The sequence below is a fragment of the Phyllobates terribilis genome, unplaced genomic scaffold (assembly GCF_046119375.1).
Source record: "Phyllobates terribilis strain yellow unplaced genomic scaffold, ASM4611937v1 Scaffold_5__5_contigs__length_657084704, whole genome shotgun sequence".
In the NCBI taxonomy this organism is placed as follows: Eukaryota; Metazoa; Chordata; class Amphibia; order Anura; family Dendrobatidae; genus Phyllobates; species Phyllobates terribilis.
Genome location: NW_027362765.1, coordinates 213,492,203 through 213,506,011, shown reverse-complemented (window position 1 = coordinate 213,506,011; position 13,809 = coordinate 213,492,203). Strand labels below are relative to the sequence as shown.

Sequence of the window (13,809 nt, the reverse complement as noted above, 5' to 3'; positions counted from 1 at the left end):
TGTAGATGGAGGTTGTTACCAGCCCATATGGTGACTTCACTCATTTACGTCCTTTATTTCAGCCATCCGGCATGAGGGGCTGAACAGTCGCCCATATGTTTTCTCTATAAATGTCCCATCTGTGACCAGATCTCCACTTGATGTTGCGGCTGACTCAGCAGAAGACATGCAAGACTGGGTGAGAAAAATCCGGGAAGCGGCTCAGACAGCAGACGCTCGGGTATGAAGATCTACATGTTGTGTTTTTTATTTTATTTTTTGTTTTTTTTTTGTTTATTTTGCACTTCTGTTTTTATCTTCTCTTTTATCTATAGCTATAAAGTTTTTTATTTTTCTATCAATATAACTGCATGAGGGCTTGTTTTTTCCAAGACAAACTGTAGTTTTGAATTAACATTGAATTACATTCATATTAACATATAATGTACTGTACAATGGGAAAAAATTCCCAGGTGTGGTGAAATGATGAAAAAATATTTCAATTCTGCAATTTGTTTTTTTGGGGTGTTTGTTTTTATGGTGCGGCAAAAATGACCTGTCAACATGTTTTTCCCTACCAGTATGATTATGGTGATGGCAAGCTTAAGGTATTGGCACTCAACATCTTTTTCAGGCTGATTTTGCCCGGAATCTGCCTCGAAAATGCACCATATAAAATGATCACCATGTACAGCAGTGTCAAAATGTTATTGCGGTGCACATGTTTTGTCTTATGTCACATGTTTTAGCCACTTCAGGGTTCGGAAACTCAGTACAGGTTAAAAGAAGTGACCTATCCATTCTCTGTGTGGCTTCCACTAAAGAGCCGCCTGCTCTCAATACTTGAAATTATTGTTTATCTTCTATTTAATTCACAAATTTGCAGGAAGTATGGTAAAATTTAGTTAGTGTTGCCAGTTTCTGAGACCTGTAACTTTTTTACTTTTCCATTGACTGACCTGGGTGAGGGTTCCTTATTTTGTGCACTAAGCTGACATTTTTATTGAAATAATTTTTGGTTAATCTGTTGATCGCTTTCCATTTTTGGAGTGAATTGCAGTGACCTTTTTTCAGTTTCAGCGCTCACTGTTTAGGATGAATATTTTTATATTATTTCAGGCAATTACACTCAGCAATGCAAAAATGGTTCTCTTTTTTTTTTTGTTGTTAGGTGAACCTGTGATAACTTGATCACCCATACAGTACAATAGCTTTGCAGTATATTGTGAAATCAATGGTCACCTATAACATTCGATCACAGTCTGGGCTTCATAGGAGTTTTCACATGGTAGGCACGAAGGCCTTCCAGAGGCCCCGGCAGTCATGGCCTCCACACCACGCTCAAGTTGTGCAGGATGCCAGTGGCGATCAGATTTCAGACCACTGTGTTAAAGACTCTGAAATTTATTATACTCTACTGCGGGACGGTCGGGTCTGATGGGCGTTGCTGGTCCTGGTCTGGCGCCTCCCTTCTTCTTTTGCTGCCGTCCTCCTTCTGTGCTTCATGTGGCTGACGCATCCTTACGTCATCCAAACTGTCTTCCCCGACATTGCGCTCCTGCGCAGGCGTACTTCCCTGCCCTGACTAGTAAAGCTTTGCAGTGCGCATGCGCCTGGGGCTCTTTGACCTTTCCTGGCGCATGCGCACTGCAATACTTTGCTCTGCCCTGGTCAAATATGCCTGCGCAGGAAGGCGATGCCTGGGAAGACTGTGTGGATGATGTAGCACGCGTCATCCACATGAAGCACAAAAGGAGGACCGCATCGAAAGAAGGGAGGCACCGGACCAAGACCAGCAACGCCCGTCGGACCCGAACCAAAGTACACCTCATTCTACTTTAATGTGCTTCTGATTAGGTGATCACCTGAACCAAATCTTATGTAACGAGGGACAGTATAAAAAACACTGCTGTGGCCTTCAGAATCCTCTTGCAATAGGACAAGCTGGATAGCAAAACAAGTGCTAGGAATAGCCCAAAAGTCATTTGAATGAAAAAATAACTTTTAACCATGCCAAAGGAGTTGAAAAGAAAAGTCTTGAGTGAGGAAAAGAATGGCTCAATTCTGGCTTTACTAGCAGAGGGATACAGTGAGCGTCATGTTGCTTCCATCCTTAAAATTTCGACGACGACAGTCCATCACAACAAGGTCAAGCAGCAGACATTGGGGACAACAAAGCTACAGACCGGCAGAGGGTGAAAGCGACTCTCCATTGACCAGGATGACCGTCATCTTATTCGAATGTCACTCAGCAACCGCAGGATGACATCAAGTGGCATACAAAAGGAATGGCAAATGGCAGCTCGGGTGAAGTGCACGGCAAGAACAGTTCGTAACAGGCTCCTAGAGGCAGGCCTCAAGTCATGTAAAGCTAGAAAAAAGCCTTTCATCATTGAGAAGCAAAGGATAGCCAGGCTGAAGTTTGCCAAAGACCATAAGGATTGGACCATAGAGGACTGGAGTAAGGTAATCTTCTCTGATGAGTCTAATTTTCAGCTTTGCCCAACACCTGGTCGTCTAATGGTTAGACGGAGACCTGGAGAGGCGTACAAGCCACAGTGTCTTGCACCCACTGTGAAATCTGGTGGAGGATCGGTGATGATCTGGGGATGCTTCAGCAAGGCTGGAATTGGGCAGGTTAATCTTTGCGAAGGATGTATGAATCAAGCTGCATACAAGGTTATCCTTGAAAAACACTTGCTTCCTTCTGCTCAGGCAATGTTCCCCAACTCTGAGGACTGGTTTCTCCAGCAGGACAATGTCCCATGTCACACAGCTAGGTCAATCAATGTGTGGATGAAGGAGCACCACATCAAGACCCTGCCATGGCCATCCTAATCTCCAGACCTGAACCTCATTGAAAACATCTGGAATGTAATCAAGAGGAAGATGGATAGTCACAATCCATCAAACAAACAAGAACTGCTTACATTTTTGTGCCGGGAGTGGCATAAGGTCACCCAAAAGCAGCGTGAAAGACTGGTGGAAAGCATGCCAAGGCGCATGAAAGCTGTGATTAACAATCATGGTTATTCCACCAAATATTGTTGTTTCTAAATGAATAAGAACTTTTCTTTGCATTATTTGAGGTCTGAAAGCACTGTTTCTTTATTATTTTTTTGACGATTTTTCATTTGCTGCAAATAAATACAAAACTTTTAGCTTTGAATTTCGGAGACATGTTGTCAGTAGTTTATAGAATAAAACAATGTACATTTTACTCAAAAATATACCTATAAAGAGAAAAATCTGAGAAAATGAAAATTTTGCAGTGGTCTCTTAACCCCTTACTGGCCTGGGGCGTATTAGTATTCCCCAAGCCATCACCCCCTGTTCAGTGAGGGCTCCGGCGCTGAGCCTGCACTGATCCGGGCACATGTCAGCTGATTATTACAGCTGACATGTGCCCTCAACAGCCGCGGGTGGAATCGCAATCCACCCGCGGCTGTTAACCAGTTAAATGCCAGTGTTAATCTCTGACAGCGGCAGTTAATATCGCCACGCTGGAAGCACAGCATTAGCCCAGCACATCGGTGACCCCATCACATGATCGCTGGTCACCGATGGGTGGGCATGACAACCAGGGGTCTGCAGCAGACCCCTGTGGTTGTCATGTCTCGCTTGCTATGAGCGCCACCTAGTGGTCGGCGCTCATAGCACATGAGCATTTCTGCTACACAGAGGCGATCTGCTCATATGGAGACTCCTATGGAGACTGTTGAAGCTTGCAGAAAGTAGAGAAAAAATATTTTTAAAAATAAAAAAATATAAAAGTTTAAATCACCCCCCCCCCTTTTGCACCATTCAAAATAAGATAAAAACAAACAAACACATACACATATTTGGTATCGCCGCCTTCAGAATCACCCGATCTATCAATATAAAAAATGAATTAATCCAATCGGTAAGCGGCGTAACGAGAAAAATTCTAAACTTCAGAATTAAGGTTTTTTTGGTCGTCGCAACATTGAAATAAAATGCAATAACGGGCGATCAAAACATCACATCTGCCCCAAAATAGTATCAATAAAAATGTCAGCTCGACATGCAGAAAATAAGCCCTCACTTGGCCCCAGATCTTGAAAAATGGAGACGCTACGAGTCTTGGAAAATGGCGCCATTTTTTTTTTTTTTTTTAAGTAAACTTTGGATATTTTTTCACCACTTAAGTAAAAAAGAACCTATACATGTTTAGTATCTACAAACTCGTAATGACCTGGGGAATCATAATGGCAGGTCAGTTTTAGCATTTGGTGAACATGGTAAAAAAAAAAAAAAAAAAACGTGGAATTGCATTTTTTTTGCAATTTCACCGCACTGTCACCAATTTTTTTTCCCGTTTTCCAGTACACGATATGGTAAAACCAGTGATGGCATTTAAAAGTACAACTTGTCCCGCAAAAAATAAGCCCTCAAGCCCTCACATGGCCATATTGACTGAAAACTAAAAAGGCTATGGCTCTGGGAAGAAGAGGAACAAAAAATGAAAACGGAAAATGCTCCTGTCATTAAGGGGTTAATTTTTGCCAGTGCTGGATATAGCGTATTAGAATGCTGTATTTCAGGGCTGAAAAGTGGTGGTCTTACCTAATATGGGACAAACCTTGTGACAGGTTCCCTTTTAAGAGCTCCAAATTGTCCTCAATCAGAAATTCAAATAATTTTTGCTTCTTTTTCTTTGTCATACTTGGAGCCCAATTTTTGTGTCATTTTTTATATTGTTTGCTAATAGGGTAAAAGTCTAAAGATTAAAAATGAAATATCTGTTTTTCTCTTCTTTTATGACCTCAAACAAACCTTAAGATATTTTAAATTGTGTTCTCCTTTCCTGAACAATATTTTTTTTCTTTTTTTTAATTGGATAGGTTTGTTTTCTTGTTTTTTCTCATTAGGGGCGAGGCTTCAAACTGTAGAAACTGATTCATACCTGTAGTGGCTTTCTTTCTTTCTTTCTTTCTTTTTTCTGCTTTATGTATGTTTTTCTTATTTCACACTTTATGGCGAGCACAAAGTCATAAAACACATTTGGAGGGCATTATGAGATATATCCGATTCATCACCCTGGCTGCACTGCTGATCTTGATCTGTTGGTACCCAGCAGCTCCTGCCCATCTCATCCCCAGCCGGCAATTAAATGATCGTTGGATCCAGAGGAGGAAGGCAGGGATGGCCTACTGCTTTCTCTATGGGGAATTCAGACTGCTCCCACTCCTGTTGCTGCACAATCTTATGCAGTGGATAACTTTGCAATGAGATTTTAGAATATTGTTGAAAAGTAGCATGTTGACCTCCTGGATGTTAAGTCTGTGGGCAGTCCAGAAGCATTTAAAGGGCTTCTCTGCTCTGATCACTATATTTTTTTTATTAGTGTTCAGCTCTAATCTATACTCGGACCTGGCAGCAATTATTCAATTTCCCTACTACATGAGGAAAGAAGCATTACATGATGCCCATTAAAATCAATAGGCTACCTATGCAATTCATTAATATGCCAGATCCTCTAGAGTGAGAGATGCTTTTTGTAGTCCCTCTACTTTCTGGCTGGCTAATTGAACCTTGAACTGGGCAATGGTTTTGCTTGAAAATAGGTTTTATAAATTACTTTTTTTTTCTTGCTATTTATCAGCTCACAGAGGGCAAAATCATGGAGCGAAGGAAGAAAATTGCCTTAGAGTTGTCTGAACTTGTCATTTATTGCCGTCCGGTGCCCTTTGATGAAGAGAGTAAGTCCATGTGGTTACCATATCGAGGTCATATTAGTAACTGTGTTTTAAATATCCAGGTACGAGAATAATTGACCTTGTCAATAACACCATTCATACCTTTCGTTCTTTAACAGAGATTGGCACGGAGAGGGCATGCTATCGAGACATGTCCTCTTTCCCTGAAACAAAAGCCGAGAAGTATGTCAATAAGCAAAAAGGCAAGAAGTTCCTGCAGTACAATCGACGACAGCTATCTCGCATTTACCCCAAAGGTCAACGTCTAGATTCTTCTAACTATGACCCATTGAACATGTGGATATGTGGCAGTCAGTTGGTAGCTCTTAATTTCCAGACGCCAGGTAACTTACATTTTTTTTTTTGGGCTCATATTTAGGCCTTATGCGCACGGCGGTATCATGGCTCCATACATGCTCAGTTGTACAGTGCCTCAGTAGTACTCCTCCCTCTTGCATTCTCCTCCCTCCTGCACTGCATCTAGCTCACTTTCTGTCTTTTGAACCGGTCACCGAAGAAGAACTAAACAGGCTCCTTGCATCTTCTCTCCCTACTACCTGCACCAGTGACCCTATTCCCTCACATCTCCCCCAGTCCATTTCACCAGCTGTCACCACTCATCTAACTAAAATATTTAATCTCTCTCATCCGGTATCTTTCCCTCTTCGTTTAACCACTCCAGCATACATCCATTACTCAAAAAAACATCCCTCGACCAGATCTGTGCTGATAACTACAGAAATGTCTCTAATCTTCCTTGCATCGCTAAACTCCTGGAACACTCCTGGAACGCTTGTTCCACTCCCGTATAATCTGCTATCTCTCAGATAACTCTCTCCTTGACCCTTTACAATCTGGTTTCTAATCTTTACACTCTAATGAAACTGACCTCACTAAAGTCTATAATGATCTGCTAACAGTTAAATCTAATGGCTACTACTCTCTGCTGATTCTCCTGGATCTCTCTGCAGCATTCAACACTGTGGATCACCAGCTCCTCCTCACTGTGCTCCACTCTATTGGCCTCAAGGACACCGTTCTCTCCTGGTTCTCCTCCTACCTCTCTGACCGCTCCTTCACTGTATCTTTTGCTGGCTCCTCTCCTCCTCTTACCCTTACTGTTGGGGTTCCTCAAAGATCAGTCCTAGGTCCCCTCCTCTTCTCCTTATATACTGTCCCTATTAGACAAACAATCAGTTCAGTACCATCTCTATGCTGATGACACCCAACTATACACATCATCTACTGACATCACCCCTGCATCATTGCAAAATACCAGTAATTGTCTTTCTGCTGTCTCGAAAACTATCTAAAATTGAATCTGTCAAAAACTGAACTCCTTGTGTTTCCTCCCTCCACTAACCTACCTATGCCTGATATTGTCATTCCATTACTCCCCAGCAACATGTCCGCTGTCTTGGGGTTTTATGTAATTCCGATTTTTTCCTTCACTCCCCACATCCGATTACTCACTCACTCATGTCACCTACACCTCAAACAAATTTCTAGAATTCGATCTTTTCTTACCTTTTGACTCTGCAAAAACTTACTGTTGCTCTTATTCATCCTCGCCTGGACTATTGCAACTCTCTATTAATCGGTCTCCTTCTTGCCAAACTCTCTCCTCTCCAATCCGTCCTGAATGCAGCAGCCTGGATCATATTCCTGTCCAAACGCTACACTGATGCCTCTACCATGTGCCAGTCGTTGCACTTTTTGCCAGTCCGCTACAGCAGAGGTCCCCAACCGCCGGTCCGCGGACCAGGACCGGGCCGTTGGGGTTTTTCAGCCGGTCCGCAGGGAGAGGGGGCCCCTCCAGCCTCCAGCAGGGCCGCCATCAGGGCATGACTGCCCTGACTCCAGTATGGGGCCCGGCCGGTAGGAGCCCCCCTCTTGTGCGTCTCTCTCCTCATGGGGCCCCCGGCCGCATGCTAAGCGCCGGGTCCGGGACATCTTAGCGCTGCGCTGCTGCGGCAGCACCTTCATGATTCCCCTGACTTCCGGTCATGTGACGGCGCCGTCACATGGCCGGAAGTCAGGAGAACCTGGTGTCAGCGATTTGGACGAGCGCCAGGATTCTGCAGGGATCGCATGGGGGTAAGTATAACAAGTTTTATTTTTTTTTAAATACAATTAACTAGGAGTGGGGGGAATGGGAGATGCACATTGGGGGAGGGGAGAGATGAGAGATCCACATGGGGGGGAGGGGAGAGATGAGAGATCCACATGGGGGGGAGGGGAGAGAGAGAGATCCACATGGGGGGGAGGGGAGAGATGAGAGATCCACATGGGGGGGAGGGGAGAGATGAGAGATCCACATGGGGGGGAGGGGAGAGATGAGAGATGCACATGGGGGGGAGGGGAGAGATGAGAGATGCACATGGGGGGAGGGGAGAGATGAGAGATGCACATGGGGGGGAGGGGAGAGATGAGAGATGCACATGGGGGGAGGGGAGAGATGAGAGATGCACATGGGAGGGAGGGGAGAGATGAGAGATGCACGGGGGGGTGAGAGATGCACGGAGGGGGATGAGAGATGCACGGGGGTGAGCTGCACATGGGGGGGTTATGTTTACATAACTTTGTTGCCTTATGAAGGGCGGGGGGGGGCCCCCAAAAATTTCTTGCACAGGGGCCCACTACAGTCTGTGTCCGCCCCTGGGATGAAGTAAATGCAGCTGAACAGCAGCTGTCAGGACAGCTGCCCTGTCCTGCTGCAGGGCGTGATGGGGCCTCAGTGATGCGGCTCCTGGCACAGCACATTATGTGGGGCTCCTGGCATAGCTCCTGGCGGGGACCTGGTCTACACTATATGATAAGTATGCACTAAACTCCAAATCCCTCCATTACCCCGCCCCCATATGACCAAAGCCCCGCCCACCCCCTCCTTGCTGGGCCATGGAAAAATGATCTTGCTTCAAGCCGGTCCCTGGTGCAAAAAAGGTTGGGGACCACTGCGCTACAGAATCCAATAAAAACTTCTCACTCTCACCCACATAGCGCTCCACGGTTCAGCACCACCCTACATCCCCTCCCTAGTCTCACTCTACCACCCCAACCCGTGCCCTCCATTCTGCTTATGTCCTAAGATTAACCAGCTCAATAATCCGAACCTCCATTCCAGTCTCCATGACTTCTCGCGTGCTGCGCCAATTCTTTGGAATGCACTACCCAGGGGACACTTCCATTAATCCCCAATACCCACAGTTTTAAGCGTGCCCTAAAAACGCATTCCTTTAGACTGTCCCTTGTGAGCAGGACCCTCACTCCTGTTGGTATCTGATTTATGTGTTACTTTGTAATGTCTTTATTGTCCATACAAGTCCCCTCTAAAATGTAAAGTGCTGCGGAATATGTTGGCGCTATAGAAATAAAAATAAATAGTATTTATTTTCTTCTAGAATCAGATCTCCAGCACATAACATCCCTGCCATTGGGAAGTCCATGAGCTGCTGTGTGCATGAGGTCGAAGTCTGTTATTGCACTAATCCAAGTTCTACATCTTCTTATGGCATTTTGTTTCTTTTTTTCTTCAGACAAACCCATGCAGATGAACCAAGCTCTGTTCCAGTCAGGCGGCCGATGCGGCTATGTATTTCAGCCAAACGGAATGAGAGACGAAATGTTCGATCCATTTGACAAATGTTCCCTTCATATGTTGGAGCCAATCATTATCTGTGTCGAGGTAAGACTTTGGAGTTCAGTCTAGACCAAAAAAAAATATCTGCATATATGTAATAGTTGGTAAAGGACCATAGCCAGATCATTCAGAAACTGATGATGTTCTTCTCTGTTCTCAGATACTTGGGGCCAGACACTTGCCCAAAAATGGCAGAGGTATTGTGTGTCCATTTGCAGAAGTGGAAATTTGTGGAGCAGAATATGACAATGCCAAAGTGAAAACAGAAATTGTAGGTAAGATAATGTTGGGTTTGTGTGGGATACGCACATGTTGAAAGAATTAGTGTTGTGTTTTCCTTTGGACAAAATGGTATTATTTATCCCATTGGGTGCAAAATACAGACAATGGTACTGTGTGTGCAAGAATTTATTAAGGCATATTGTTTGTTGTTTTATTAGTTTTTCACACATTTTGATGATACTATTGATGTATCTGGATCTCTACTTTTGATTTTTAAATTAATAATGACACGTTCTGCATTTTGCACTGTTGAACATTTTTTGTTTTCTAAGGCTATGTGCGCACGTTCAGGATTTGAAGCAGAAATTTCCTGAGCGTTCCTGCATCTCCTTTGCAGAAAAACGCTATGGAAAAAACGTGCTATTTTGACGCATTTTTTAATGCGGTTTTTGAAGCGTTTTTGTACATTAAAGAATGCTTTCTGGAGATAAAGTTATTTGGTGGGACATTGCTTAAACCCTTGGACTACCATGGAACTGGGGTGAGTATATTGGTTAATTTAAATGATTAAAGAATGTGTCTGTTGTATTTCAAATTAAGTGTATACTCTGTGTCTGTGTGTTAAACTCTTTACTTTTCTTTTATTAGGTTTGGTCATGAAAGGGTCTGATTGATATCTTGTCATCACCAAACAAAAGAGCTAGGTGTCAGCTAATCCCATTCACCCAATCTCATTAGTATTTCTATTCATGTAATTTATGCAGCAGCTGTGAGCTGCTATTTTAAGCCTAGGAAGGTGCCGTTTGCAAACATGGTCCCTGGCCATTATTAACAGCTCACATATGTTTTGTTAGCCGCTACATCTCCACAAACAGCACTCAGCAGCGATTTGGACGCAGCGCATTTTTAAAGCGTCCAAAATGTGGTGTTCTAATGCCGCACTTTTGTTGTCGGTACATGTGAATCCACCACATATAATGACACTTCAATAGGTCAAAATCTGCAGCGGAGACTAGTGTATCTGCTACAGAAATTGACATGCTGTGGGTGAGTTTGGGTACGTGGCCACGATCAGGAGCCGCTGCGGGTTTGACGCTGCGTGTTTATACAGTGTCAAACCCGCAGCGTCCAGATGTTACAGTATAGTGGATGGGATCTCTAGAAATCCCATGTCCACTATGCTTGCATCTGAGGCTGTGAATCACCTGCGGACACGGACATGCAGTGCATCTTTCAGGACCGCAGCATGTCAAATCCTCTTGCGGAGTCGCTAGTCTCTACAACAGAAATTTGACCACTAGAAAGTATAGAATGCAGTAAACACGCATGGTTCAGTGAACACATGCGGATTTACCTGCGTTCAATAGAATGTAATGTTTTGGACACAACAAAAAGTATGCATCCAAAGCGCTGCTACGTTCCGGATCATGTGCACAGAGCCTAAAGTTGAAAAAAATAAAAATAAAAAATGGTGTGGGCTCCCATGTCATTTTTATAACCAGCAGAGGGAAAGCCGACCGCTGGGAGCTGATATTAGTAGCCGGGGAAGGGGCCATTAGCCAAAAAAATGTTCCCTGGCTATTAATATCAGCCCACAGCTGTTTGTTTAGCTTTTACTGGGTAGATTACAGGGGTACCCCAGAAAAAAATTGACGTGGGGTCCCCCTAACAAATCTAACCAGCAAAGGCTAAACAGACAGCTGCGGGCTGATATTAATAGCCAGGGAAGGGGCCATGAATACTAGCCCCCTCCACGGCTATTAATATCACCCCTCAGCAGTCCTAGAAATGGCGCATCCATAACATGTGCCAAATCTGGCGCTTAGCCTCCGCTCTTCCCACTGCCCTGTAGCAGTGGGGTAATGGAGTTGTGGTTCACGTCAGCTTTGTATTGGCGGCTGACGTGAAGCCCAGGTTAGTAATGGAGGGCGTCTATAAGATTCCCTCATTACTAACCGCATAGTAAAGTTATCGCGGCCTCTTCAATAAATACACGGCCAGAATAAATTATTTTAATGAAATAAAAAACACACCGTTTTAATTTTTTTTTTTATTGCACTCTGTCCGCGAAGCCATCGCTCTACTGAAAAAAATAAAAAGTAAAAAAACAAACAACCATATCTCTCACTTGTCCGCCGTCAACGATGCAGTCCACGATTACGCCAACGAGTGTCCCTCGGTGATCCGGGTCACTTCTACAGCAGTGACATCAGCAATCACTGATGTCACTGCTGTAGAAGACAGCAATGTATATGGACAGGAGTGTAAAATCACTCCTGTCAGTATACATGGTGCTGCAGGAGGTCACTGGGTTCATCAGCTGAAGATCAGCTGATCAGCCCCAGTGAGCTCATCACCATGGGAACATTCTTGAGTGTTCCCACGGTGAGGTCACGTGAGCGATCAGCTGATCGCTCACGTGACCGCAGGTCCTGGCAGCACAGTACACTGCTGGGAGCTCTCTCTCTCCGTGCACTGTACCACCAGCTGCTGGGAGGAGTACATCACCAAGACTGAGGAACCGGAGGGCACCGGACAAGTTAGTATAAGGTTTTTTATTTTTTACTTTTTTTTTTTTTTTTTTTACCGTGGGCACGCCGGCTCTGCTTTGGAGACTACTGCTCCCCCCAGCCGCGCCACTCTCGCTGTTATCAGCGGGAGCGGCGGTCGGATGAGAGGAGCAGTAGTCCTCTCCCGACCCGGGTACCACCCGCACCACGTTTCCGCCGTGAATTTGCGCTTATTGGCTTTCATTGAAATGCAGCAAATCCGCAGGTATAAATATTATACCTGCGGTTCAATTTAAGTCAATGGGTGTGTATTTGCGGTGTAAACGCCCACACAATGATCATGCTGCGGTTTTTACCGGGCATATCAGGATTACCATTGCTATAGCTGGCAAACCTATTGCGCCGGCCCCGCCTGTCTGTGCACTGTGCCGCAGGGTTCTATTGCGCAGGTGTCGGGGAGTCACTGACTTCCCACCGCCTGCGCAATAGAACCTTGCGGCGCAGTGCACAGACAGACGGGGCCGGGGGGAAACAAAGCGCGCTCTATGTGAGCGGCTCTTTGCGCATGTGTAACACAGGTACTTTAGATGCAGTGACACAGAAGCACAGAGCAGCCAATACAGGGTTAATAAACAGGGAAAGTTTATGATAACATGAATCTCCACGCAGGGAGTAACAGGGGAAAATATGGGGAAATAGCAGATATTAGTCTGTAACTGACAGTTTACAGTTTAACTAGATGTAGCAGAGTCAAACCGGTAACAAATGACAGTTTTTTCACTTAGCTGACTTGAATCCTCTACAAGGCAGTTGCCAGCTGGTGCTGGTGACGCTGTCTTCAGGCTTCCCCGCCCAAACAATGCTCCGTCTTCTGGCGGCAGCCGGTGGTCTCCGGTTTTACCCGCTGAGCCCCTAGTCCATAACACGGCACCTCATGTGCCCAGCTCCACGGACCCTGCGTCTCTTCTTCCTACAGTCAGCTTGACTCCTCCGGTCCACTGCACTCGGATCCCTTGCTCCAAGTCCTGTAGCCAGGAGCCTGGACCCTCTCACACTGCTCTGCTCCGCTTTCCCGCGCAAACGTCCTCGTCTCTCCCTCTCTCTCGTCACACCAGAAGTCCTTCTGTCACCTGACCTCCCAGCTCTCTCTCTCGACACACCCCCTGCTTCCCTGTCACATGACTCCTCTGCTTGCAGTCTGTCTTCCCCCTGCAACAAGAGGTACGGCCCCGGCAGTTCCAGATCCCTTGCTCTGAAAGCACTTACACCCCGGTCTTCCCCCTTACACATGCCCGGGAAGTGAGGGAGACCAGTGCACATCACATGGCCCTGTGACATGCAGGGGAGGGGGGAATATGGTAAATAAACACATAGGCGGGGATTTCGGGGATTACTAAGAAGATAGGCGGGGATTTCTTGGCGTCCGGGGGACGCCAAGCATGTGCCAAACCGAGTTGATAAAAACACATTTCTCTGCAATTAAACCTCTACTATGGGCTATACAGGTATGTATAGATTTACTTTTCTATACCATGTATGACCATAGTAGAGGTCTGATATCTCTCAGGGGGTGACAGATTCCTTTTTAAAGGTGACATCAGAGTCTGGTGTTTTACTCAGGTGTGAGTAGGCGACGTGTTTTATTTAAAAAACGGTGATCTATCAAAGTCTAACCGTCACCACAACCAACTAGCAACCACCTGCTTAACCTACAGCAGGATACACCTCCGAATCAAAA

General features: G+C 45.2%; 1 protein-coding gene across 2 annotated transcripts in view; it reads left to right on the top strand.

Annotated features, from left to right (window-relative positions):
• PLCG1 (phospholipase C gamma 1) overlaps positions 1-13,809 on the top strand; it is a 110,250-nt gene that overhangs the window by 83,447 nt on the left and 12,994 nt on the right. For both annotated transcript variants that reach the window (XM_073683783.1, XM_073683782.1), the window contains exons 24-28: positions 63-220; positions 5,606-5,702; positions 5,819-6,043; positions 9,236-9,384; positions 9,500-9,614. In XM_073683783.1, the coding sequence (XP_073539884.1) occupies positions 63-220; positions 5,606-5,702; positions 5,819-6,043; positions 9,236-9,384; positions 9,500-9,614 (744 nt within the window). The remainder of the gene's footprint in view (positions 1-62; positions 221-5,605; positions 5,703-5,818; positions 6,044-9,235; positions 9,385-9,499; positions 9,615-13,809) is intronic.